Raw genomic sequence first — 26,870 nt, forward strand, 5'->3', positions numbered from 1 at the left:
GAATGAAAACTATAATCCTGACGGGTCAAACTATTCTAACTTGTCTTATAAAAATTTATAGAGATGGCTTCCCAAAATAGTGTGTGAAGAGTGCATTATCTGCCATGCAGAGACGGTAAAAGATGATGTTGAAGATGAGAAATCTGTATTTCAAATGCATACACATTGTATTCTGCTGAATGACACAAATATGAGTAACTATCACAGGAATGATTATCATGCTAAAAAGAGAGCTGCTTATGTGAAGACAGGACACTGACAATATGAGAAAAAGCACAATATCTTGATGAGATTAAGACTTGTCATGTATTCTGTCCTATTTCCAAAATTTTCTCACTTGTTTCCTGCCCCCAATTCAATAAACTAAAGTACAATTCCTATAGGAGGCTTTTATTCCGAAGAAAACCAGTGAAAATACAATTTACACTGAAAGCCCAAGCTGAGCCAAGTCATGCTGTTGCTGTTGCTATTTGCTGGCTGGTTTGGGTGGGATCCACTCGTGTATCTTCTTGCGAGTAGTGGAGTAAGGCACGTACTGCTCAGGAGTGCCACTCACATTGAATTTATGCTTCTCCCAGATAAATTTACGAGCAACTGGTGGATGAGTGGTTGGAGGGTCGTCCGTCATTGCGTGCAGCCAGCGATGCCTTCAGAGGAAAAAGACATATTGTTATTAAGGAACAGCACAGGATGTCTACCAAGCCTATCTCCTGACTCCCAAGGGTCCTCCTCTGAAGAGACACTAAGTATTTATTCTGAGAAGGGAAAAAAAAAAAAATTAATCCAGTGTGACTTTGAATGAGACAACAGGGTATTGATTTTAATTAGTTTCACAAGCATAACTGATAAGTAACAGTTCTGCCTCCAAGCAACTGAAAGCACACCTAAGTTCAAATTTCCTGTTCCTTTGTGGGCTCAGTATTTGGGCAGAGTTTGTCGTCACTCGTTTGTGCAGCCTTCCCCAGGCAGCCAGGTTAAGGCAGGCACTACAAATGACAAGACCACCACGTTTGGTTTTGTTGCCTGGGCTTTTTCTTTGTTAGGTGATGGCGATTTGTTTTGTTTTCAATTACCAGAAGCCTACGCTGCACAACAATTTCCATGCCATTTTCAAAGCATACATGAGGCTGCCACTTGGGATACAGATTAACAACGTAAGTACACCTAAAACAAGCACATAAATATTTACTGCCTGCACAACACAATGATTAATACTAATCAAATAGGGTAATTACCAAGTGATTCCAGTGATTAGCCTTTACCTATGAACTAAATGTCAGTCTTTCTCTGTGTAAGCAACAGTAATGATCAAGCAAAGCATTTTCCCTAAGGATTTACTGAAACACTGCAGCAGGGACCAACTGAATTGCATTCATCCCTTTCCTATTTCAGTGCCCGAAGAAACTTTCAAATATGAATTACATTTTAATTATCTGTCAGTTTACATGTACTTCATACGGTGTGTAGTTATGACAAAAGTAAGGTTATGACATTTTTGCAAGCTTATCTATTTTTTTACTGAGGTAGAATTAAGGAGATTTCTGCTAATCAGCTTTTGCAAAGACTTGACCTAAAAATATGAAGTCCTCTTTTCTAGTTCTATTAGAAAACCTAAAAATTGCATCTTCAGCCCTTAGCAACAAATCCAGCACACTTCATTTAAACAGCAAAACAAAACCATGATAAAAGGGGTGAGAAATAGACTGACAGGTATATTCTAAATCCAAAGAGCTCTACAGAAGGTTGGTAATCTTTTCAAATTGCTTCTTGACGTGTATTAAAAAAAAAAAAAAATCACAACTTTGGCTATAACTTCAGTACAAAAAAATCACTTTAAAAAAAAGTGTCAGCCTAAAGTTCTTTTTCTAGAAGTAAAAACCAAACAAAACTCCCAAACTAAAGCCACATATTGTAGGAATAAGGGCTTCCAGGAAACTGGTTTCAATATAAAATAAGATAGAACCATAAGATTGTTTAAAACTAAGAAGAAAAAACTATATTTAGAGGCAAAAAACAACTTCCTGTGTGAAAAATGATCCACTATGGAGTTTGGAAGTTACACAACTGTATAATGCTCTTCCTCTCTCTGCTCTCCTTTGTAAATCTGGTCTCATTCAAAGGGAACACTTCACACTGCCTTAACTAAAAAAAAGATAAATGGCTAACAATTTCTGTCTGGAAAAAGGTGGGCCCAAAGCACTACTAATCACAAAGTGGTCTGATGATACAGGATTAGAGGCTGCTCAGTTTTAACCCTGGTATTTTTAAGCAGCCTCTGGAATGCCCTGGCCACACCACCCAAAGCTCTCACCTTGGGTGAACTCTCTTGCCTGATTCTCACCTGTCAGAATAATTCTGTGCACTGCTGTGCTTCACATCACCTCAGGTATCACTGGTCTTGTGACAGCCTGCATCAGGGTTGGCAGCAACACTGCAGAAAAGCTAACCTGACAGAGGAGGGCTCCTGTGCTCACACCCAACAAGCTCTCCATTGCTGACACAGAGTTTGTGGCATGAGAGGGCAAAAGAACAGTCCATTCTGCTTCTACTGACTCAAGGACTGCATTTCAAAATGCTTTGCAGTGTCACTCCAGAGGAGCCCCAGCTTTTCAGAGCTGCTTACTGCAACATATGCTGGCTTTGGCCAGGGCAGAGTTAATTTCCTTTTTTAAAAGAAAAATTAAGGCTCTTATTGCAATGTGCAAGGGATATGAATGTGACTGTGCTGCTTTGGGCTGAGGTAATTTTCCTCACAGTGGCTGGTATGGGGCTGTGTTTTGGATTTGTGCTGAACACAGGACTGATAGCACAGAGATGTTTTTGTTACTGCTGAGCAATGCTCACACAGAGCCAAGGCCTTTCCTGCTTTCTGTGCTGCCATGCTGTCAGCGAGACTAGGGCTGTATGGGACGCTGGGAGGAGACACAGCCAGGACAGGTGACCCCAGTGCCCAAAGGAATATTCTGTGCCACGTGGCAGCATGATCAGGATATAAAGTAGGGGGAAGAAGGAGGTAGAAGGAGATGTTTGGACTGGTGATATTTATCTTCTCAAGTCACCAATATGCATGATGGAGCCCTGCTCTCCTGGAGATGGCTGCCCATGGGAACAGTGAATGAATTCTAGTTTTGCTTTGCCTGTGTGCAACTTCTGCTTTCCCTGTTGACCCATGCTTATCTCAACCTGTGACTTTTCCAGCCTTTTCCCTTCTGATTCTCTCCCCAGTCCCACTGGAGGGGGAGTGAACAAGCAGCTGCCTGGGGTTAAACCATGACACAGGCAACTCACAGCACACACGTGTTCACCTAATGAAGCTTCTGCTAACAGAGGAGAAGGGTCCTGCACACAAATCCCTGTGTAGGCACTGTCAGCACACCTCACCATCCTCATGCTCCCCTAGAGCCATGCACACCACCAGGACGGACAGACACCAGGATCAGACAGAATTCCATTCCAAAGGCCCTGAATGACAGGCTGCAGCAAGCACAGCACCAGACCTGTAGGAATGCTCAGCCAAAATCAGCTATATTCCAAGCCTGTGTGATGTCTGCTACTTCTGTCATTACAAGGGTGTTTGTCACACATTCATTCCTTGAAACATCAGAAAAGTTTCACAATAGCATTTAACAGAGTAGTTTCACCTGCTGATTAAACTATTGCTTTGCAGCTTCTAAAGACTAAGTCAATAAAATATTTTAAAATACAGCATTTTTGAGTAATTAGTATCTTTGGGTTTAAGATTTTCTGGATTTCTATAACATCAACATGGTACTAAGTTTAAATTTAAACAGATCAGCAAAACCAATCCTTGAATCACATTTTCTCACTGGAAAGTAAAAATAAAATTGCTCACTGACAAGACATGCCAGTACAGTCACAGGTATTGAAAAACATGAAGAGATTTCAAAAGTCTGTTTAGACAATCAACCCACTATGAATTATGCTTATATTTAGGAGTTTCAGGGCTTAACCTGGTCACAAAAGATTCCCCTTAGAAGCACAACATGTGACTTACAAAAGCATTCTAGTTTGCAGAGTCTGTTCTCTTAAACAAAAGCTCTCACTTTCCACTTAAAATCTTGAAAACTTTATTTTGGGAAGACTTTCCCCTTGACACCTGCCTCAAAGAATTATTTGAAGCTCTGAAATCTCAGACTCTACCCCCAGATGCTCAAGAAAAGCTTTTCATGCACTAGACTGAACAGCATGAATAAAGAGATATGACATCCTGCAGATGGCCAGATTTCTTTCTATACAAACTCTGCCTATAAATCCATCGTGGAGAAAAAGATTCAAAAGCAATTAATGACTAAAAACCTACAAAGAAGTAGACAACTTGCACAGAGCACATAAAAATCAGGAGGATGCAAGCAGCTCTGAAGAGGCTGGAGCAGCTTCCTGAATCAGTGAACAGTCCCTAGGAAGCAGACTGAGGCCAGCAAAGTCTTTGCACTTTTTCTTGCATAAATGGACTAAAGACACCTCAAAGAATCTTCAAAGGCTCTCAAGACTATGTAGAATTTTTCCCAAAGTTGTAACAAATACTCAGAAGCAAGTAGATTTCAAAGTGAAGCTGCAAGGGAGCGGAGCCAATTACGTGATGCACAAGCTGTCAAACAAGAACTGGTGCTACACAAACTCAGCAGCCATGACCATATGTGCCTCTGCAAGGTTCAGGACAGCCTGTGCCAGCTCACCACGTTTGCCAACTTGTGAACATCCCCTTTTTGCCACACGTTTGCCATGCTGCAATGAGACAAGAGAAATTAACAGGTGGCTTCAGGTCATAGGGCAGAGAAGGAAAAAGGGATAACAAATGTGTTTATTTGTTTACCATGGGAGATAACTTTAATTTCTCATGCAAGTTACTGCACCATAGCAATGAGATGCCATCCAATTTACCTGAAAACACCAAATTAGCATTTAATTGAGCTCTAAACCTCCACAAATTTATTGTGAAGCTACCAGAAGGGTGGAAATTTTTCTAATCCATTCTTTTTCTGTTCAATCTTTCTGCTTTGTTTTCCTTGAAGGCAAACTTGAAAAGCAGCACTTTACAGGAAATTGCATATTTCCTTACATTTTCTAGTGTGCTGGCACTTTAGGTGTGAAGTGCTACCTTTCTCCCTGTCAGATCAACTAAAGAGGATGCAGACTATTAAACTGAAGGTAAATTTGCAATTCTTCACTATATGAGGTAAGCACTCCTGGAGCTCCTTCCAAAGATATCAGATTTGGATCATATGAATACAAACCTCAAAGGACAGACACTACAAATACACAGGACAGTCCTGGCAAAATGTAGTGTCCCTACAAAAGGAAAAACTATTCTCAAAATAGCTCTTCTTTTCCCACAGGATCATACTGAAAGAGCAATTTATTTTTAACTAGTATGTACACTTGCACCAGTTGTCAATTTGTGTGTTCAAAGTATTTGGCCAAAATGCAAACCAAAGTACACTACACCAGAAATACAATAAACAAATAGCTTAAACACAGGCCAAGGATTAGTGATGCTGCAATGGAGACATCCATGAAAACACTAAGCAGAGTCCCCACAGGCATTGCTATAAACGGATTGAACTTCTATTGTTTATACATTCACAGAGCACACCCCATCAGTGTGCTCAAAAATGGAAGCCCTGAGTTCCTGCAAACAACACTCACTAGTAAGAGACAAAATTGGTTTCTCTCCCTGTCTAAAAGTGAAAAAGATTAATTTGTGTGGAGAAAAAAAGAAGTCAAAATATCTTGTAAAGCATTACAAGAAGATTAATATTCATCATTCCCAAGGCAAGTATTAAAGAAAATTTTTAACAATCTAATTAACTTGTCTCCAACAAAGTAGATACCAACATCTGGATTTTAGAGACAAAAAAAAAAAAAAGAAAACCCAGAGTAAAAAAGAAGTGAAATAACAACTAAATCAGAATAAACAACAAGCCTACATATTCTAGTGTGGAAACACTTTTTAAAAGCAACAGTCTCGATTCCCTGGAGAGCAGACATATGTCAAAACAACATTCTGATTTCCTTTAGACTGTACCATTTCAGTAGATCCGTTGTCAGAAGACATTACATCAATTATTTCAGAACACTGAAAACACTCAGTAGCTCCTAAAATGGTATTACAAGATGTTATTACATACAAGGAGGTTTTCTTGCTGCTTTTCCTTTTCCTCTAGTATCTGAGAGAAAAGGGTAAAGGGTAGCGTTTTCTTCCAGTCATTTCCAGAACTTTGCAACATACCAAAATGCTTTTTTTGAATGAGAGTCACTTGATTGTAACTTGAACAATCATTCATATTCTGCAACCCTGAAGGCACAGAACTTACTGCAAGCAGAGGATCCAACAGCACACTCACAGAACTGAGCTGAATTAACTGAATGCCAGAGTAAAACCATCAGTGTTTAGGAGAAGCATTCAGATCACACTCACCTCTAACAGCAGTACTTTAAATACTTCCCAGCTGAGCCAAGGATGGCAAACATGTATCATATTATAGTATGGATTAATTACTTTCTTTGTAAGTATTTTCACACAGTTTAATTTATTTCCAACAAATTTTTGGGTCCAAAATAACCACTCATTACCTGTTGCACAACGCTAGTGTTACACTGACAGCAGCTTGTACAAAATATTGTCAGTCTCAATTCAGAAGTCTATGCCACGTTAAAAATTGAAGGCAGTATAGCACCAGATAAAAATTTTTAAAAAGTCTTAAGAGACAGCATTTATTCCCAGTGAAAATATTTCTATTTTTAAAGATGTCTGTACGGAAATACACATCAGTGATTTAGATGTGTCACAAAACTGGGATTCCTACATAAGAATGAACATATGTTATCATGGGACATACAAATTTATCAGCAAGAACCACCACCCCCTCCTCATCTAACCCCCTGCTCCAAAAAAAACCCCAAATCCACAAACCTGACTGGTACTGCACAACTAGGTTTCCTGACAAAAATACCTTAGAACACAAGGCTGTTCACCCTTCTGGGCCTCATTACCCTCACCAGTCTTGAAAATAATGAAATCTTTACTGCTTCTTTTAAAGGAATTTTTTCCACATTGATAGGAAAACAAGTTTTTCTACCTCATTAATTTCCGTGAAGTAAACAAGCTACTTAACCCTTGAAACATCACTTTGATTCTCAGGAAGAAACTTTATACTGAGGTCTGTGAAAAGGCAACAAATATCCCATAAACACAAGCAAAGGAAAAAAACCCCAAAAAAACAAAATAAAACCCAAAAGAAACAAAACCTGTGGCTCAAAATAAAGAAAATTTAAAACCCAGCACAGTCTAATAGTGGACAACAACCAAAACCAAACAACAGTTATGCAGAGAGCAAGGCATGAACACCCTGGTGTTGGAGATTCTAATGTCACTTCCAAAAACAATGGCACTCAGTTCCTGCCAAATAAGACAGAAAGAAGCATTAACCACATTAAACATAATGTATGGCTGGGAGAGCTTGAAACAAAATTGACCAGCTAGAGAGTCTACCCACACACTCCTCAAATGTTCCAGTGAGAGCTACAGTTTAGGAGATGTCACGATCAATCCCAGCCCTGGCACAGAACATTTGTCACAGGAGTAACAAAAACCAGTGTTTGCTCAGTCTACCCAAACACTTCTCCTTTGATGTCTCCTTCTGCTCTTTGTGGCTGAAGGGCTATTCCTGCTCCTCAAGAATTACACAGAGATTGTTTTAGTATGCACTGTTACTTTACGTGGTGTCAGTTTTCTAGGAAAACAAAAAAAGGGTCAACAGCTGTGGCCAGAGACCTTCTGGAACACAAAGCTGTACAGAATTATTACTGAAATGCATGAAAAGAAAACAAAACCTCAATAAAAATTATAGTCAAGCAGCAGTCAACATATGGAGCATCCTGGCACTTTAATGTTTCCTACCACATCAGTGTATATAAATTGAAACAATTATGTTGTTGGTGGCTGTGGGTTAAGGAATGTTGTTCCACCATTGCCATATGCTCCTGATGTTCTTGCTTATGATGGAAATAACAAATATTTTACTTCTTACCATTAACAGGGAATCACAAGTAATAAAGAAAATTAAAGACTGTTTTGACCTGCTCAATCTGGCTGGCAAAATGCTTTTCTCAGTCCAAAAAGCAGTGAGTGCCTCTGCCAGGACAGTGAGCAATAAACATGAATGCAGTTCAATATTAGAAATAATGAGCCTGAAATCTTCTGGTCATAGCAAGACAGCTACAACCGTGAAAACTTTTTTTCCACCTTCTGCTTTGTAATATAAGAAAATATAAAGCAATTGCACAATTGGTATCTGTTCACTCTATTAAGCTAAACAGTTTACCATTCAGGGGGCACCATGCTTCCATCAACTTCCCAGAAGGTATTTTTGCCATTCATTTCCTCAGTATACACAACCCATCTGTGCCGACCTTAAGTAAACAAACAGAAATATCATATTAGCTCAAAAGGACAAATTATTTGCTTCTAAAGGAGAGAATTCAGGAAAACCAAGGGAAAACATTTGAGTGATACTATCTACCATAATGGGCACTTATTTTTGAACCAGCACAGCTTTTATTTTCCAAGTCTTCTGTATTTCCACTGTTACTGTCGTTCTAGATGACTGAATCTAGCACTCTCACAAGGCAGGAAATATTGGCTATTGTATAAATAATGGCAAATAAGAACTAATCAAATATTCATACTGAGAAACAGGTTTGGGGTTTTTTTCCCTCTGTTATGAGGAGTCTTTTCCAAAAGGACATTGCCACTGATAACCTAAGACTAAACTAAACTTCAGCTACACAAAACTACCAAGCAATGTTAACCAGCAAGTGCTTTCCCTGGTTACACTCCAAGTTAACCTACAGTCAGCTTGGCCTGACCAGTGTGTCATTGCTTACGTGTCACCTGTGTTGCTTTAGGTGCTGCCTTTTAGGTACTCTAGAGGCTTGATTTAAAATCCCTTTACTCAAGGTAATAGCAAGTTTAAACCAACCTGTGCTCTTTGCCCTGAAGTGATCATATAAGTGAGTAAAGCTGTGAGGCAATTTTAAAGGCAGTTCTCCTTCTTTCCCCACCTGTTAAACTTCCAGCCTTTAGGTCAAGGACCAAATTCAACTCTCAGTCACATTATCATGTAGCTTTACCTACACAGAGACCATATGACTGGCTTATATTTATCCTATATTCATTGTTTCACATTGACTGTGTTTGCAAATGAGGAATGCAACAGAGAAACAGGAGCTGCCAAAGCATTTCTGTAAGACTCACACAAGACAAGTGCAGGAAGTCAGGCAGGCAATGAATTGCATTTCACTAGCAGAAAGCACACAAGCTATGTGGGAGGCGTTCACATTAGCACACCTACCAAAGAAGTTTCTTTTGTCTTCATAGTATTTGTTTCCATATTTGTCAATTCCTATCAGATTACCAGTCTTCAGATCATTGACCCTGTGAATGATCAAAACAACAGTTTCAGTTGGTGTCCTCTCAGAATGAAATTGTGACTGAGGCTTCTTCAGGGTTAGTAAAAATCTGTAAATCTGTGCACATGTATGCAAAGATATTTTTTAAAAAAGCTATTCAAGCTCATGGATTGCAAATCAATCACCAATTCCTGCAACTGGCACGCACCCCACTGACAGGATGACAAAAGCCATACAAAAAAGCCTTTGGGGACCCTCACTTATTTAACAGCTCATTACAGTAAAATATAAAGCAACTCTACAAGGTAACAATTTAACACTCTCAAACCCCTAAATACTGTGGGAGTCACAGAGGCACGTGTTAATCCACTTGGTAGGAAATGTTACCATCCCTCTCAACTATTAGCAGCTGCTATGTCAGCCTGAATTGCCATTGCAAGTGCTCAGCCCCGAAGCAGCACAAGCGACCTCCCATGTCTGTGTGGGCAGTAACCTCCAAGACAGGAACAGTAACAATATTTCAGGCCATCGAAGCTGCTTGCCAAGGAAATACATGCTAAATCCTAAATTACAATTGCTACTTTCTTGCTTTTGTATAATTGTGAGGGATCCATGCATTCACCCTGCAACTCTGTGAGACTTTCACTGACCCAGATAAGGTTTATACGAGTTTCAACTCTTTACAGAGAACATATTTTAACATTATTGTAGAAATCAATCATTAAACTGAGCCTATGATTTATATTATAGTGATAAAACCTTGATATTAATAAAAATGCTCTTCTCTCTCTATATTTGCAATTTTGCTTTCCTTTTCACTGACATTCATCCCAGGCAGCATTAGATAGGGAAAAGTTTCCTCTCAAAGATTTTAGTTGTTTGTAGTATTATGCACACTCTCAATTCAATCCCCAGTGAGAGGAGGAATGTGCTCAGATGAAGATTTTTGTTGTCTTTTCCCCCAGGGTGCATGAGATTGGCAATCATTGCAGCAAGTGCTTGTTTTATACCTCTGTGGTGGCAGGCAGAGAAATTCTCCGACACATTCATCTGAAACATTCAAAGACCTCTGGCTCAACTATACAAGCCCGAGTTCCCAGCTCCAGAAAAAGAAGAGCCATGCCACTGCTGCTCTCCCTTCCTTTTCCCCCTCCCTGCCTTGCAAGTGCTCTTATGCCCTTGTCCTGACTTCATGCCCTGAATACCAATATCAGACACTAGGAGGTATTTATGGCTTCCTGAGAATATTTTCCAACCAATTTCACTGAATTTTAAGTAAGGAGAATGTTTCCAACCACAAAGGCTCTTAGTAATTTGACTTCATAGCATAGAAATCTTCTGCAGCTGCTTCAGTGGAAAACATATAGAAAAAAGCAGGGAAATTCAGAGAGTCTCCTGACTTGGGTAAATAAATAATTATTTTACAGTTACCAGTGGTAACTTCTTAAAATCAACCATTGCAAGAAAGAACACCTTGATAACTCTTCCTTTAAACACCAAACCTATCCCTTGAACTGGGAGGGATGATTGAATGGCTTGAAAGGTGAGCAGGAGGCAGCAGCTGTTTGTGGTTGGTGTGGTTCTGAGGATCAGCTGTGCCTCCCCACCTGGCACACTCACTTCAGTCTTCTGCAGCAAAATAAGGACAGCACTGCCTCCAGTCTTGCCTGCCCTCTTCTGCTGTGTGGTAGAAAGCTGTGAACACAGCCTGTGATCTCAGACTCACAGAAGATCTCTGAGGAGACATTTATTCAGCTGTGCTTAGGAAGAGACACTCTGATGACAGCTAACACTCAAACTCTTCCACACTTTCATTTCCCCAGCTCCATTTCTCCTTGAGAACTGTCAGAGTAATGGCTACAGCCTGAGAAGGAAAACAAAGTGGAGGAAACAAGGTGGGGAGGGAGGGGGCAGGTGTGTGACAGAAAACAGTAATTATGATAGCAGTAAAGCACTAGCCAGGGAAATCATGAATTCTCTTACTGCTCAACAGCAACTAAAAGCACCGTATGAAAATACTGATGAGGCCTGATCAGCACCTGTGTAAAACTTTATCTCTTCAAAACAGATTAATTTAAGCCACAAGAAATAACAGAAAAAGGGCCATGATGATGTGTATGGGCAGAGGGAAGGCCTCAAGAAGGCTCAGAAACCTTGGCTTGTTTGTTCTAAGATAAGAAAGCCCCTAATATATAGCAGGAAATTTTATATTTGCAAATCATCCCTATCCCATATTCCTGACTTCCCAATATTGATTAAAAAAGGCTTTTTAGCATGTGGTCAGGCCTAAAACATTTACTGGACACATCCTAATACTTTTCCAGGACTAACTACAAAGATAACACAGGTTACTGACACTGCTGAATTTGGATCACATACATTTAGACTTCCACCCTTGATCTGAATGAAAAAAGAGTACCTTTGTAAACCTGGTGCTCCTGTTTAGGAGCAGCTGCAAGCATGCTGTACCACAATTGAAAACACTTGTAAAAAGAAAGAGATGAAATGTGAGTGAGGGTAAAAATAAGCAGAAGAAAGTTTAATGTGGACAAGTGCAAGGTTCTGTAGCTGGGGAATAAAGTACTCAGCCACGAATGGAAACAAAGGTTGCAACTTATTTTGCACTAAATGCCGCTGGGGCTGGAGGGCATCCATAGCTGAGCATAGGTCAGCGGGGACAATCCACTGCCAAAGAGCAGATGTGATCTGCAGTTTGAAGCGAATTAGAAGAAATAGAGCCAGTAAGGCAGATGAAATAACTCTCCTGTTTTAGAGCACGGGATTTCAGCAGATGCACGGCTGTCCGATTTGTACTGTTCCCGAAAGGCACTGCCAGTCCGAGGTGACCCAGAGCAAAGAGCACCATGGTGTTCACAGACGCACCGAGTGCAGAGACACGGCTGTGCCAACAGGACTACGGACTGGGGCCGGACACCAGGAGAGCCGGCCCGGGCAGCTCAGCATCCAGGAGCCCTGCGAGGCGCCTCAAGAAGAGAAAACAGCCGCGGGCCCTGCCTGGGGACCGCTCTGAGCCCCGCACCCGCTGCCGACCGGGACACGCCGCCCTCGGCGGGGCGGAGCGGGCTCGCCCCGAGGCCTGCCCGGCCCCCTCACGCCCAGCCCCGCCCGGCCCGGCCGCCCCTCAAGGTGACCCCGCGGGGCGGCGGTGGCGCAGCGGGGAGGCCCCGCCGCCCGCGCCGTTGCCGCGTTACCTGAGCAGCTGCACGATGGCGCCGCGGACGCCGCCGTGGCCGCCGAGGTGCTTCAGCGCCCGCTTCAGCACCTGCACGTACTCCGCCATCTTGGGGCGGGCCGCCGCCTCCGCCGCCCCGCCTCACGCCCGGCCGCCCTTGGCCACAGCGACGGAAGCGGAACCAGCGGCGGGATCCGCCCGCGGGCCTCCCGTGCGGCCAATGAGGGGCGCCTGGTGCCCTTGGCTTCCAGTGTGCGCTGCCTGGATTCGTGTAACAATTGCCTACTGCTTACACGTGAGGTCGGCAACATACAAGGAGGATAGGGAGAAAAGCCTCTTTATAATAGAAATGTCTGCTGTCAGTCCCTTATTTCACACAGATGTTTGGTAAGAAAAGTTACCAAGACTCGGCAGTGAGGAGTCCAGGGCTGCCCGGATCAAGAAGCAAGGGGCAGGGCAGGTGACATCTCACCCCGTGCAGACTGCGGGCGATGGCAAGGGGACAGCTTGACAGTCTTGTCTCTCCTGGGTTTTCCCAACCCTGGCAGGCCAGCAAGGAGTGTGTTCCTGTCATCTCATCCATGGGTCCCCTCCGCCTCTCCATCTTGTCCCAGTGCCTTCTCCTTGTTCTGCACCAGAAGCCCGAGGAATGCCCTGCTGTGGGTGTTGGCAGAACTTTACTACTGGCGCTCCTGTGAGCAGGCACGGCGCAGAAACTCTCTCTGACCTTCATAAGGCTAGGGCTAGACAGGGCAGGCAAAAATAGATCCATTGTACTTTGTCAGAGCAGGCAGGACTTGGAAAAACACCAGGCAAACACATCATCAGTGCTGGCCGATGAGCAAAGAGCAGCTGTCAAACATGGGGAGGCCGAGCTGCTGGACTGTCACTGCCAGAAATGGGGTTTTGGGAAGGGACAGAGCTTAAGTAGGTAGTGTTGAACTTGAAAGGAGAATGAGATGGAGAAAAACCTGTGTCAGCAAAGTTCCCAGTGTGGAAATAGATCCATTTCAATGTAAAGTCTAGTGACCTGAGTTTACACTAAAAGCTTTTTAGTTTTTAACACAAGTGGCTTTGTTTTCAGACACAAAACATAGGCCCTGCTGGTTCTGTGCTCTGCAACAGCATCTCTTTTGCAACAAGTCTTAGGCTTCAGTACACTTATGGCAGGTTATTTGCATTTCCACAGTCCAAAGTCTTAGAAAATTTATTAAATGCATTAAAATTTGGTCAGGTAAGTGTGCATTAGCAGGCATAAAAACATTTACAGTCAGAATTCACTCACTGTTTGAACTTCATCCACAAAAACCATTATTTTGATATAAACTGATGATTGAGTGTAAAACATGAAAGAAGTATAGTTTAAATTAGGAAGCCAACTTTGGAGACATAAGTTCAATACTTATGCCAGTTTCTAAGCCTATTCCTGATTAATGTAACTGAGATAATTTTCACCAACTGCCAAGTATAATTCCATGAGCATTTTCTGTGCTGGCAGTAAAAAGATATAGTTTTTTGTTGTGGGTTTTTCCCCCTAAGAGTTAAAATTATCTGGATCACTTCAATGATCCATGTGGCACTATGGTTCTCTGTCTGAGAAAGTGTCCTCTGTGCAGGACAAGGCATTGTGACACACAGCTGGAAGAATGGATCAGCTTCTTAATGTGACTTTGATGCTACAGAAGATTTTGTGGGGAATACTTTCTTAGTAGCAGAAAAATTTTACAGCGTCTTCTTTGGATTGCATTTTAAATTTTTTTGTACTATTTTCTCCATTACTTTAGTCAAGTGAGATCTCCACTGAGGATTTCATTACCTCATAACTGCTGAAGTCTCATCACATCTATTCAAACTGCTTCTGTTAATGTGTCACTGTGCATGAAAAAGAGAATCTGAATACTGTGTTCAAAAATTCTCCCTGAACTCGGTGCAAATGTCACCGTTAAATACTGTGGAATGCAAATGCAACTATGTCTTCTGAAGGATTTACTGGGACATCTTTGGGAGATGACAGCACTGAAATGCTGTCTTGTCACTCAAGGTGCTTGTCAAACTCATGCACCCATACAAAATATTTAATTCCCAGGGTTTTTAAACTCAAGACTCTTGTTAGATGTTGCCTTTTTTTATCCCAAAAGTAGCACACTGAACCTCACTGCCTCAAAAACTCTTGCTAAATATATTTGATGCTGCCTTGTTTTTCTCCTCTAGTTCAAGTACATGTCACAAAATTAGTGCCAGGACTCTTTTTCAAGCCTAAAAACCCCTCTCAAGTCTGAACACAAGTAACTGGCTTCTTTCCTAAGAGAGCATAACAAACAACATATTTTTCGAAAATAAACAAATCTGTTTCCTGAATGACTCAAAGGATGACACGTAACTTCCCTTCAGCACACAACCATCTCACTGAATCCTAGTTTAAAGAGCTTTATTCAGTGCTACAATTGATCTTGAAAAACTGAAGTTCATATATTCTCAGAAAGTGCAAAAGTCAACTGATCTACAGAATAATTTAGTGTTTACATTTTACCTTAGAAGAACTTCTTTTATGACATTTGCCTATTCCACTGCCATTTTCTCTGCTCTTAGTATGGAAAGTCAGGTAAATTTATTCTGCAGTGGTTCACAACTGTGGAACATCCATTTACAACAAAAAATGGAAATCCTTTTCTTAATTAAATTAAGAAAAAAAATCCAACATAAGACTAACAAATAAGAGCATACTATGTTCTTATTCCCGCCCCATCCTTCTAAAACTGCAAAATTCCAGAAGCACAGTCCAATCCACAACACAAACCTCCACAATTAAGTGTCCAATATTAATCTAATCCAGTCTCTAACCATAGTGTCTCTCACTTTAGTCTAAACAGTGAAATCTCTAATGCTTTCACTAAAACATTTTTTTAGTCTTATCATCCATATATATTTCCTAAAAACACAGTGAAATAAGTTTTTGTCACTTGGGTTCTACTAATGGAAAACGTTAGAAGATAACTTCATAGCCTGGAAGGATGAAATATTACCAAAAAGGTACACACTTCCATCATTTACAAAAACACTTCAGTATGTCAGCTGTGAGGAGAGTTTAGCTCTCAAAAGCCCTAGAATAATAAATTTACCAGCACTTTTAGAAAACAACAACCCTTTTGTGGGAAATGTCTGGGTTATTTCTCCAGCAAGTAACTCTACCTTCATCTTTGATTTTCCAATGGCAAAATTCTCCTGGTTACAGATTGAAAGAAAAATTCCTTTTGGAGCTGTTCCTCAGGGAGCCTTCATTAGCCAAACTAGGTGGCTGTTCAGTTTGCTCCCTGGTAAAACCCTAGGATGCAGGAGAACTGAAGTCATTATAAACAAGCTCAGACACCTCATGAACAGCTCATTGGGAGGGACTGGACTGCAGGTCTGCTAAGGACCAAAGCCACAGGGTTGGCTGCTCACATGTCTCTTGCTCACCAACTCTCTTGTCCGGGGAGTTGGTATCACCAGGAGGTTCAGAGCATGGCATTTGGTTCTCTGGATGTCAGCAGGCAGTTCTGCTGAGTGAAATGCACTGTGTCAGCTCAGAAAAACCCACAGTTCCATCTGCTTTCTCTGTTGTCACAGGCAAATCCACTACAGTTTAGTCAAAAGCATTCCTAGAACATCCTTTCTGTGCTATCCCTTTTCCCCTATCATTTCACACAGAACACAAATATTCCTGTCTGCTTATCAGCACCCCACCACCTCCCTTTAATCCAAGCAGAGTTAATTTAAAAATATATTTGGGCAAGCATTACTACAAGATCCAGTTATTGAAAAAATAATCAGGAAATGCATTTGTTCAACCAGTATCAACAGCCACGAGAACCTTAAGCACCCAGATGTTGAGAGTTGAAGATGGTGATGCTCCAGCAGTCCAAATGACTTGCACCTGCAACACAGTGCCTCTGAGGGCACAGCTGGTTCTTACAGTCAAGCCAAATGCACAACCTGACTTCTTATAAAGATTCACCCAAGAGAAAATTGTACTTTCCATTAGCCATTGTGTATCAGAGGAAGGGTAAGGCTATCCACAGCATGTATCAGCACAAGACTTGGTACACATGGGAAGAAAAACAAAGCAGCACACCATAGATGGATTCTATGATTCAACAGAAATGCTCTTTGGAATTATCTGACAGAGGTATTAGGAGGTAAGTCCAGCCTGGGTGTTAGGGATGTTTGTTGACAGAAAAAGTCAAATGCCCCAGAGGAGGCCAAAAGGCTGTGGAAAGTTCCCAGCAGAACAGTGAGCAGTTCATTAGCAGACTGACTAGGGAACAGGGCCCTGCAGAATTCAGTGGATCCAGAAGAGGGCCACAAAAATGGTCAGAGGGCTTAAGACCCTCTCCCATGAAGACAGACAGCGTTAGGGTTGTTCAGCCTAGAGAAGGCTCCGAGGAGAGCTCCTAGTGGCCATTTAATAATTAAAGGAGGCCTACAAGAGAGATGGAGAAAGACATTAGAGCTGTAGTGATAGGACATGGGGCAATGGTTTGAAAGTCCACGAGGGCAGATTTAGATTGGACACAAGGATGAGACAGTTGGACTCAATGATCTAAGAGGTCTTTTCCAACCCTAATGGTTTTATGATTCTATGAAATTCTATATGATAAGGGTAGTGGACACTGGAACAGGTTGTCCAGAGAAGTTGTGGATGTCCCATCCCTGGAAGTGTTCAAGGCCACATTGGATGGGGCTTTGAGCAACCTGCTCTAGTGGGAGGTGTCCCTGCCCACGGCAGGGTTGGATCCACATGATATTTAGGACTCCTTCCAACCCAAACCATTCTGTGATTCTAAGCACCAAGAGACATTAACTCTTCAAAACAGAGGCAAGATAGAGCCTGGAGTAAAATTTCTTGAGAAAGAGACTTTAAATGCTAATTTCCAGCTCTTGTAATCAGTGAACTCATTGTATTATCCAAAGTTTATCTTTTACCAGTGCACCTTACATTTTCTCTGCAGTGTGTCAGTTAATTTACTTCATGATAAAAACATTTCAGAATTTAAACATGGAAAGAATGGCAATTAGCTTCTCCTTTGGGATAACGTTCTGGGTTATCTGCACATCCACACAAATACCACATTTGTTTATAACAGAAGAGGAAAACTAATAAACCTTACACTTTTAAAATTATCACTGAGAAATCAGTTCTGAAATAGACCAAAAGTTATGCTGATTTCACATCAATAAATTCATTATTTATCCAGCAGTATTTAAAACTGAAATGTTTACTTGAATATCTGAAGTCTGTTTCTTTCAAAAGAAAAAACACTTTGTTCAACCATACTGTAACTTTCAACCTAAAACTGATCCATAATGAATCAAATACTAATTTCCAAATATCCATTATTGCATTATATGACATGAAGATCCATGACTGGGGTTCATTACAATACATATTTCCATACAGCATTTTAAAAACCAAAACACTAGTAAATTAAAATTTACAATAAATTATTAATTGTCAAATGCATAGGCCAGAAAGTAGTAAGCATGGAAAGAAAGGGTTAATTGCAAAAAGGTTAGTAAACAACAAGATATTGCAGCTACCACAAATCCCAGAGACTGAATATAACCGAGAATACTCCACTGTATAATAAAAATGTGAAAGATCCACAAACTATTTGTAATCATGTACAGTGTTCTAGGTCTATATGACAATCTGTATAAAACACTAACAAATAATAGGATATTGCAGTTGTTTTCTATAATAGAAACTTACAATTTATTTTTAAAAATACATCCAAAATAGAGTTTTCTAATTTAGCCAGGTTTCAAGACATTTAAAGTGATTTTCTTTATACAACAGCAAGACAAATACAGTGATACTGTATTGCTTACACTGAAACTGATGTACTAGCAAACCACAAAGGCTGAACAAAATGCACAGGACAAGTTTCAAAAACAACAGACTGACTTTCACTGACCCTGAAGATCACACAACAAGAATAAATGTATGACAGATAGGTTTGTAACTACGGAAGGTATTGCAATGAAGGAACTCTTGAAAAAAGTTTAAAATATAACAATTACTTTCACTAGGAACTTTAGCAGTATGAAACAAGCAACCTAAACCCACATACATGTGTGCAACATACAGTTTCATGAAAAATATTTGAACTAGTAAGCTTATTATATGTAACAGTACTATTGTCTTTAAATTATAGGATTCTAAAATGTATAAAACTGTTTTTCCTTTCATGTGATTTATATTAAAATGATTTTTCTTGTTCTCAGCATTGAAAATTTAAAGCTGTTGAAACTAAACTTCTCCTTTCATTGGCAAAGAGTTTTTGGTGGGTAAATGCCACAATTTGGTTAAATCCTGATGGGCTCTGAAAACTCTCAAGGCTTATGAAGATCAAAAAGTTGACAAGTAATTTAAAGTTGAAGAGAAATCAGAAAAATGATGAAATAGTTTAATATCCATGGTGGATTAAGCTCCAATATTCACATTTTAGTTATTGTATTGACAGTGGTACTGACAGAACCCAGTAATATTAGCCAGTCTCTCATTCGGTACCAAGGAATTCATTCATAAGACTATAAATGGCAATAAATCATACAGGTGGTAATGTGAGATCATGTAATCATAAAAAATAACTGTTAGAAACACTAAGGGTCTCAGCTGAAGGTAACGATATATTTCATTTAACTTAGAAGCAGTTATCTTAAAGCAAACAAAGCCAGAACTTCACAGTTTGGTTTTTCCATGAGCTGTTACATTGTTCTTAAGAGGACTGTAATGGTTAACATGGATGAATAAAGAAAAAACATGTTGATTCCTGTATTTTCCTGTTTTAAAGCTCCCATTCCTGAGAAAACCCCATTATGCCTCATTCCTTATCAAAAGGATGAATTTATAGTTTGAGACTGATTAATGAAATAATCTGAAATAATTAATTAAGATCCTGCTGAGCAAAGTGAGTAACACTGAACCAACAACCTCCTTTATGGGATGCATCTTTTAGATCATTATAAAGACAAAACAGATTAATTGGCAGGCAGCATAGATCAGCTGCATTCCACCTTTACATCAATCTTGAAAATTTATTATCATAAAAATGTAAAACTTTGGGGGGAATAAAAGGTCACTTACCAGTAGCCAGAGCTGTTTGCTATGTGTGGTATGTATGCACTTTGGCTCTTTAGAGGTCCAAATGTCAGAGGTATCCAACATCATAAAATGCAGGGGGTTTTGGCCCTCACAATATACAAACACCTGAATTTAAACAACCTCGTGAAACATGACCAAGGTTTCTGTGCTTATGAGTTAACACATCCTAAGCACATAGTCCTGACCCAGCAGTCCATGGTAGTTGCACTCCATCTGTAACTGAAGTTAACTTGCATTCAAACAGACTAGGGCACAAAGAGAAAACAAGGACAGGAATCCAGAGAAAACAGATTTTGAGGACATCCCCTCCAAAACAGTGCTCCAATTAAAATTAAAAAAAACCCAAGCAAACAAACAAAAAAAAGGACACATACTACCTATGGAAAGGCAGCTAAATACCCATCAAGCACAGTAAAAACCTTGCTAGGGCATGCAAAAATGTGGGCAGGAATGCTAAGGGCTCAGATAGAACTAAAATTGGCCAAAGATGTCAAGAACAACAAGAAAGGTTTCTACAGATATGTGAGCAGTAAGCAGAAGCACAGGGAAGATGCAGAGCCATTGCCTCACTAGGCAGGGAAGCAGTTCACTGCTGATAAGGCAGAGCTCCTCAGTATCTTCTTTACTTCCATCTTTACCAGCACAGCTGGACTGCAGAGCACTGGATCAAGTATCTACAACAATGCACGTGTCAACCCACCAGTAGGTGAAGAGCTGCTCTGCAGCCTCTTGCAAGGGCTCAACCCACAGAAATCCACGGGCTATGAGGAAAACCACCCTAGAATATTAAGGGAAGTGACTGACATGGGTCCAAGGCCACTCTCCTTAAGAAGGCTTGACAATCTTGATTAATAGACATTTCCTGTGCTGAGAGCAATCACTGCAAGATGTGACTGGACAGGGCACAGATAGTTTGTCTCTTCTGGGGTCCTGCTCCCATGGAAGGCTGGAATGAAAGATCTTTCAAGGTCTCTTCAAGCAATAAAGATGGCTGAACTGAGGGATTCAATTGCTAAAAATTTACATCTGTAGATACACTGATATTTTCTCAGCTGTTTCCAAAGCTGGACAGTACCACATGAGGCTGCATCAGCTGAACCTTTTTGTCAACTCTAAACAAAGAACTCCGTATTACACCTGAGGCTCAAGCTATGGAGTGGAAAATTTCTTCAAGGATGTGAGAGTGATTTGCATACTGTGCTTCATTACAAAGGAAAAGAGATTTTTATTTTCATCTTACTATTACCTGGGTTTCATAAATCTGGAGAATATTAGAGTAAAACTCTTCCAAGAGTAGTGGAATGCCTGGAAAACTACCTCCAGCATATTCAGAAGTAATATGTTGTCAGTTTCCTTTAAACTTTTAATGTAGAGGACTGTAAATCTCCTGTGCCTGCTAGGGTCAGAAGTGGGTTGGGCATAGCAAGGGACTAGAAAGCACAGTCAGAATTTCTGAGGAGAGCTGAACTGGAGAATGATCAACCTCCTATCTGCAACTTGGTCCTAAAGATCAAAATTGGGCCTCTGACTTGTGGGGAGAGAACAAGCACCTCAGGTTGGCAGCAACAGTCCTTCAAATGTACATAAACTCCGTGGATAAGATGCACCTCCTGAGGTACAGGACAGTCATTTTCATACAGCTCTCCAGGAAACAGATAAAGAACTTGAACCATACAACCTTCAAAAGGTGTAACCTTTTGAAGACCTCAGCTGCCACAGCCAGTTCCAACACAGAAAAGGCACAGCAAAGGCCCAGACACATTGTTCCATTCCATGAGGGGTCCTCAGCACTAAGTGCTTTGATCTGTGGGATTGGATATGACCAATTGTGTAGTATGGTCCTCCACAACATTCTTTCTGAGCTGGAGAGATGGATTTGATGGGTGGACTGTTGGATGAGTAAGAAAGTAGATGGATGGTCACAAGCAGAGGGTAGTGTTCAGTGGCTCAGAATCCCAAGGGACACCACTGACATGTGGGGTCCATATAAAAGCAGTGTAATCATCTTCTTTATTGACATAGATGAAGAGGTCGAGTGCACCCTCAGCAGATTTGCTGAGTGGTGTGACTGACACACCTGAAGGATGGGATGCCATCCAGAGGGACCTGGACAGGCTCAAGAAATGGGTCCATGGAATCTCATAAAGACTGAGTGCAAGGTGCTGCACCTGGAGCAGCCCCTGGTATCAATCCAGGCTGAGGGAGGGACAGATGGACAGCAGCCCTGCTGAGCAGGACTTGGGGGTGCAGGTGGATGAGAGGCTGGACATGACCCAGCAATGGCACTCCCAGCCCAGAAAGCCAAAGGTGTCCTGGGCTGCATCCAAAGCAGCGTGGGCAGCAGGGAGGGAGGGGATTCTGCCCCTCTGCTCCTGTGGGACCCCACCTGCAGGGCTGCATCCATGGAGCTGTTTGGGATCTTCCATGAGGAAAGACCAAGAGAACTGAGATTGTTCAGCCTGGAGAAGAGAAGGCTTAGGGTGACCCAGCTGCAGCCCTCCAGTACCTGAAAGGAGCCTACAAGAAAGATGGAGAGAGACCTTTTGTTAAAGAGCATGTGGTGACAGGATAAAGGGAAATAGCTTTAAACTGAAAGAGAACAGGTTATATTAGATATTTAGAAATTCTTTACTGTGAGGGTGGTGAGGGACTGGAACAGGTTAGCCAGAGAAGCTGTGAATGCCCCATTCCTGGAAGCATTGAGTGCAAGGTTGAGTGGGGCTCTGAGCAACCTGGTTTAGTGGAAGATGTCCCTGTCCCTAGAGGTGGCTGGAACCAGATGATTTTTAAGGCCTCTTTCAACCCCAACCATCATCTGATCCTGTGATTCTATGATACAGTCTCTGATTACAAAGCTAGGGTACAGAAAGATCCAAGCAGCTCAGTCAGTAGAATTGAGAAGAACACAGAAATTCAGTGTCAGTTTTCATGTTTTTGTCTGGTAGTGATCCTCAGATGCTGAGAAAAAACTACAGAACTCAAGAACTCTATAACCCAAGCCTCATCTTGTAGTCTCTTGGTGTTAAGGTGGCCTTGGAACTGCCACTGCAGAGTGGGCAAAGGCCTCCATTCAATCTGATCCTCTGGCTAGGCAATCTCTGGTGCAGGAATGTGTTTCTTGATTGGGTCAGGCTCTTCCTCACTCAGTTTTGCCAGAGAAAGAAAGGGGTCATGCTAAATAGAACTCAGACTTTACCCCAGATTCAGAAAATCCTAAATGCCAATGTCTAGAGAAGACCATCATTTTCACTAGGGTATTTCTCACATTTTAAGCAGCAGGAAATAAACATGCCAGGGGTGCTTAACTTCCTGCTGCAAAAGGATTCAAGAAGCAACCACATGTCAGTGTTACTTGTCATGTGAGTCACATCCTCAAGACAGAGGAGCATTTAAACTCGTCCTTAGATGGAGCTGTGGAGTATGACTCAGGCAACATGCATGGAGTATCTAGACCCATTCCTAATGAGCAAAGGAAAAGCAGCAGAGGCTATGCTCCCATATGGAAGGACACTGGATTTGACAAACTAAAATTTGAAAAGTAATCGTACAGGAGTGGTTGGAAAAGAGAATTACATACCCAAAGGCTAACCATAACAAAAAATAAAGACATGGACAAAAGCTGAGGCATCTAGAATGCCTCCATCACTGGGCACTGAGTGTTAAAGAGGGAGGGGTAGTGTGAGAAAGCTCTGAGACCAGAAAAAGCAGAAGTGTGCTGTCTTTGAATGCCTGCAGTATACACTTCTCTGTTAGTTTTTCATAGTATAAAACAGTTGATGTCTACCACATTATTGTTAAAATATAGTATTCTGTTGCATCTGCAAAACAGTCACTTACTGACTCTTTGCTGCTGCTCTTTTGATCAGCTGCATCAATGTTAACATCAGAATATTTTTAAATGTGAATGTCATCTATTTCCCTGCACTTGAGGTATGGTATCCAGTGTTTAATTCAGCAGGAAAAAAATCACTCTTCAAAACAACAGCCAAAATTAAGCTGGGTCTTGTCTGCATGGAAACTGGCCTTTTCGGGATGTTTGATTATGTATTTTCCATTTGATACGTGAAAAAGAACTAGCAGCAAAACACTGAAAACAAAGCTCAGAGAGGAAAGTTAATTTATTTGTCTAAAACATCAAACTAAGTTGAGATACCTTAGTTCAATCAAAGTTCTTCAGTTTCCTCATAAGCCTGAACTTCATAAACAAATATTCCAAGTCCGTCTACCTACAAAAATAGGATGGACAATTCTTGACCTTCTTCAGATATCAAGTTAATTTACAAGTCCTTGAAGACAGATGAAGAACAGGAAGGGATCCTATATCCTAATACACTCCACCACGTTTCCCAAGTGTACTGGAAAGGAGGAATATGAGCCTTCTTTGGAAAGGTGCACTGGAAGGCTTACGACCATCTCTTGGAGACAGGGTATGCATTTACATCACCATGATTGCCATGGTACAGAATCCTGGACTGCTCCTTTTACACACCATGACCTATGATCTGAGAGTTGTAGTCTGCTGTCTCCATTCTCAGAATGTATGGGATGATGCTGTCAATCTGAACATTGCCAATCAGTCCTGCGAAGAACAGCTCTTCAGTGATGGCAGCACTCATCAGCCTGAGAGCAGGCAATCGCAGAAGAAGTCTAGATAGCCTGGAAAATAAATTTGGTAAAAAGTGTTACTCAGTAAATCACAGATTTTGCTGTTGTTCTCCATGATATTATTGGCAAAAGAAGAGAAAAAAATTACAAGGGACACTACTGGTCAAAGTTTACCATATCTAGTTCATTAAAGGCTTAAATATTTAAATCAGAATAGCATTCAATTTATGAAAAGTACAGAAAATGTGCAAATGTCTGTCAACTACGTGTACTATGTATGTTTGGATTGAGACTAAATAAGGAAATATTCCAAAATGATGCAATTCAAATTGCATACGACTAATATTTATTTTGGATATTTAATTTTAGAAAGTAATAATGAGATGAAAAATGCTACACATAATATGTTTGACCACATGCATAATATTTGAAGTGCTCTAAAGGTAATTCCTTAATTTTAATGAGGTAAGAAGAAAATGTATATATCTATTACATGAAAAACTGTACAAATCAGTGATTCTGAAAAGAGAATCAATCAAATAAGCATCTAAGTTTACAGACCTGTAGGTATCATCTGGATATGCCTTTGTTACATAGTCTTGGAACTCCATGTAAGCTTTTTCTTGAAATTTCTCAATCTGTACCACATTTTCTAGACCTGGATGATCTGAAAAAAAAAAACCTCTTCTTTGTTATACTCGTTCTACAGAAAATGAACCAACATCCATACAGACTATCCAGTTGCCAACATACTGAAATAATTATGTGGTAGCTGCAGCAACTTCAGTTTTAGTTGTGGACACTACTTCACCTCTTTATATTTCTCTTTCTTTACATTTATATTTTACTTAACTTCCCATAAATAAACTCAGACATTTGAAAGAGTTCAAATAAATTCAGTGTTTACAATGTTTATGTCAGTCTTGATGATACAATTCTGTTCTTTGTGCAGCAGTAAAACAGGATTGTTTCAACACACTGACACTTCCTGGAACACTGGATGCACAAGTAATATTTAGGTGAAATGTGAAGTATAAAATTAAGATCAGTGGAAGAAGCAGAATAAAAAGCTGTGAACTGTTTCCTAAGACATGCACAAAACACATTGAATCATAGAATATGCTGAGTTAGAAGGGACCCATCATTGAGTCCAACTCCTGGGCCTGCATAGGACACCCCAAGAATCACACCCTGTGTCTGAGAGCATTGTCCAAATGCTTTTTGACATTGAATTCAGATAGGCTTGTATGTAGTAGACTGTTCTTTCCAACTATTTGGTACAAAAATTTCTAATGTGCTAATCATAATTTTTAGCAGTGATTTGAACTTACACAAAATGTAAGTGTTGCTAAAATGAAAGGACATCAACTTAACTGCCAAGTCACTCTCAGAAATTATTAGGTAGTAATTCTGAACTCTCTACATGGTCTGTAATTTTGTTATCCATCTATCTGAATGTAAAAATTTTACTGTCATGGTAGCATGACAAGTCATGTAGATGAAAAGTCAGAGTTGACATACAAAATGCATCACTTCGTGCTGCTGCTTTTAGAGGCATGTCAGGAACACAGCAAGAAGTCAGCTTCTGGAGAGAGTTCTTTGAAGACCACTGTACACTTGCAGCCATTTAGAAAGATGTCAAGTCGTCTTGGCACACCCTTTACATAATCTCCTTGTCCAAGGCTGTCTTGTGGCAATCAAACAGCTGGCTTGGCACAGCTGAATCACCAGGGCCTACTGAAGCAGAGGTTCTTACCTTGCTGCCAGGGCCTAGTAAAGCAGAGGTTCTTATCTTAGGCCTCTGCTGCATGCACAGGCCAGCCCCATCCTGCAGCACAGCAGTAAAATCCCTGCAATTATTATTTCTGGCCTGTCAGTCACTGCCAGGTCACCCCTTCTGTTCAAGGTACCTCAAACATGACTTTCACATGCACGAAGATTTTGTCATATGGCTTAAGGATCAAGAGTCCTGACAACACATTGCCATTAAAGCAACTACTCATTAGTAATGTGAATTTGAAAACAGCAGCTAAAGAAAATTTCTCTCAATCATGTGACTGGACTAGAATATTTTCCAAGGTATTTTTTCTTTTACCTTTTGTGTTGTCAAATATAATTGTAAGGACACAAACTTCAGACTAAACAAATAGGTAAATACTACTTTGCAAGTGCAAGGTTCCTCAAGAAGTATTTTTTGGTGTCTTATAGGATTGATTTTTCCACACAGGCCAGAGGATTCTATCATAAATGCTAGTGGACATAATTCTAAAAAAATGGACTTGAGGCATTCTCCTATAATTTTGTTTCTTTCCTGAAGTAACCTCTACCAGTTCTTTGTATAGGAATGCCATGAAAAGGATTATTTTGGGATAAGAACACTTGCAGGAGATTTGTATCTCCTGCAAGTATTATTTATTAAAATTAAACCAGCAAACATCCACCAACCATCCACTTAGAGAAAGTCTCTTCTGTAATAATGGTGTATTTGGAACTGTT

The 26,870-nt window shown here is 40.7% G+C and overlaps 2 protein-coding genes across 8 annotated transcripts in view; both read right to left on the reverse strand.

Moving 5' to 3' along the window:
* Window positions 1–126: 126 nt before the first annotated feature.
* On the reverse strand, window positions 127–12,800 carry NDUFA12 (NADH:ubiquinone oxidoreductase subunit A12). 2 transcript variants are annotated; one of them, XM_064702073.1, is made up of 4 exons: window positions 12,645–12,800; window positions 9,375–9,457; window positions 8,346–8,433; window positions 127–647 (listed from the first exon to the last, which is right to left on the reverse strand). In XM_064702073.1, exons 1-4 carry the CDS (start codon window positions 12,731–12,733, stop codon window positions 467–469), a joined length of 441 nt encoding a protein of 146 aa, XP_064558143.1. In that variant the 5' UTR covers window positions 12,734–12,800; the 3' UTR covers window positions 127–466. The 2 variants fall into 2 exon arrangements, with proteins under 2 accessions (XP_064558143.1, XP_064558144.1); XM_064702074.1 differs by lacking the exon at window positions 12,645–12,800 and adding an exon at window positions 9,641–9,802.
* An 11,069-nt stretch (window positions 12,801–23,869) lies between these two features.
* The window catches only part of NR2C1 (nuclear receptor subfamily 2 group C member 1), a 47,443-nt gene continuing 44,442 nt past the window's right edge, over window positions 23,870–26,870 (reverse strand). For 4 of the 6 annotated variants that reach the window (XM_064702077.1, XM_064702080.1, XM_064702079.1 and 1 more), the window contains 2 exons: window positions 24,936–25,041; window positions 24,112–24,425 (listed from right to left, as the gene is read on the reverse strand). In XM_064702077.1, the coding sequence (XP_064558147.1) occupies window positions 24,251–24,425; window positions 24,936–25,041 (281 nt within the window). In that variant the 3' untranslated portion in view covers window positions 24,112–24,250. Of the gene's footprint in view, window positions 24,426–24,935; window positions 25,042–26,870 lie in introns of all 6 variants that reach the window. The other 2 variants (XM_064702081.1, XM_064702078.1) reach the window with 2 other exon arrangements.

Source organism: Zonotrichia leucophrys, chromosome 1A, assembly GCF_028769735.1.
Source record: "Zonotrichia leucophrys gambelii isolate GWCS_2022_RI chromosome 1A, RI_Zleu_2.0, whole genome shotgun sequence".
Taxonomy (NCBI): Eukaryota; Metazoa; Chordata; class Aves; order Passeriformes; family Passerellidae; genus Zonotrichia; species Zonotrichia leucophrys.

Excerpts from the sequence above, each read along its gene's own strand:
- NDUFA12 (XM_064702073.1), bottom strand. The coding sequence starts at position 12,733 with ATGGCGGAGTACGTGCAGGTGCTGAAGCGGGCGCTGAAGCACCTCGGC. Across the intron at positions 9,458-12,644 it reads GCCATCGTGCAGCTGCTCAG|GGTCAATGATCTGAAGACTG; the intron begins GTAACGCGGCAA and ends GATCATTCACAG. Across the intron at positions 648-8,345 it reads AGCATGGTGCCCCCTGAATG|GCATCGCTGGCTGCACGCAA; the intron begins GTAAACTGTTTA and ends TTTCCTCTGAAG.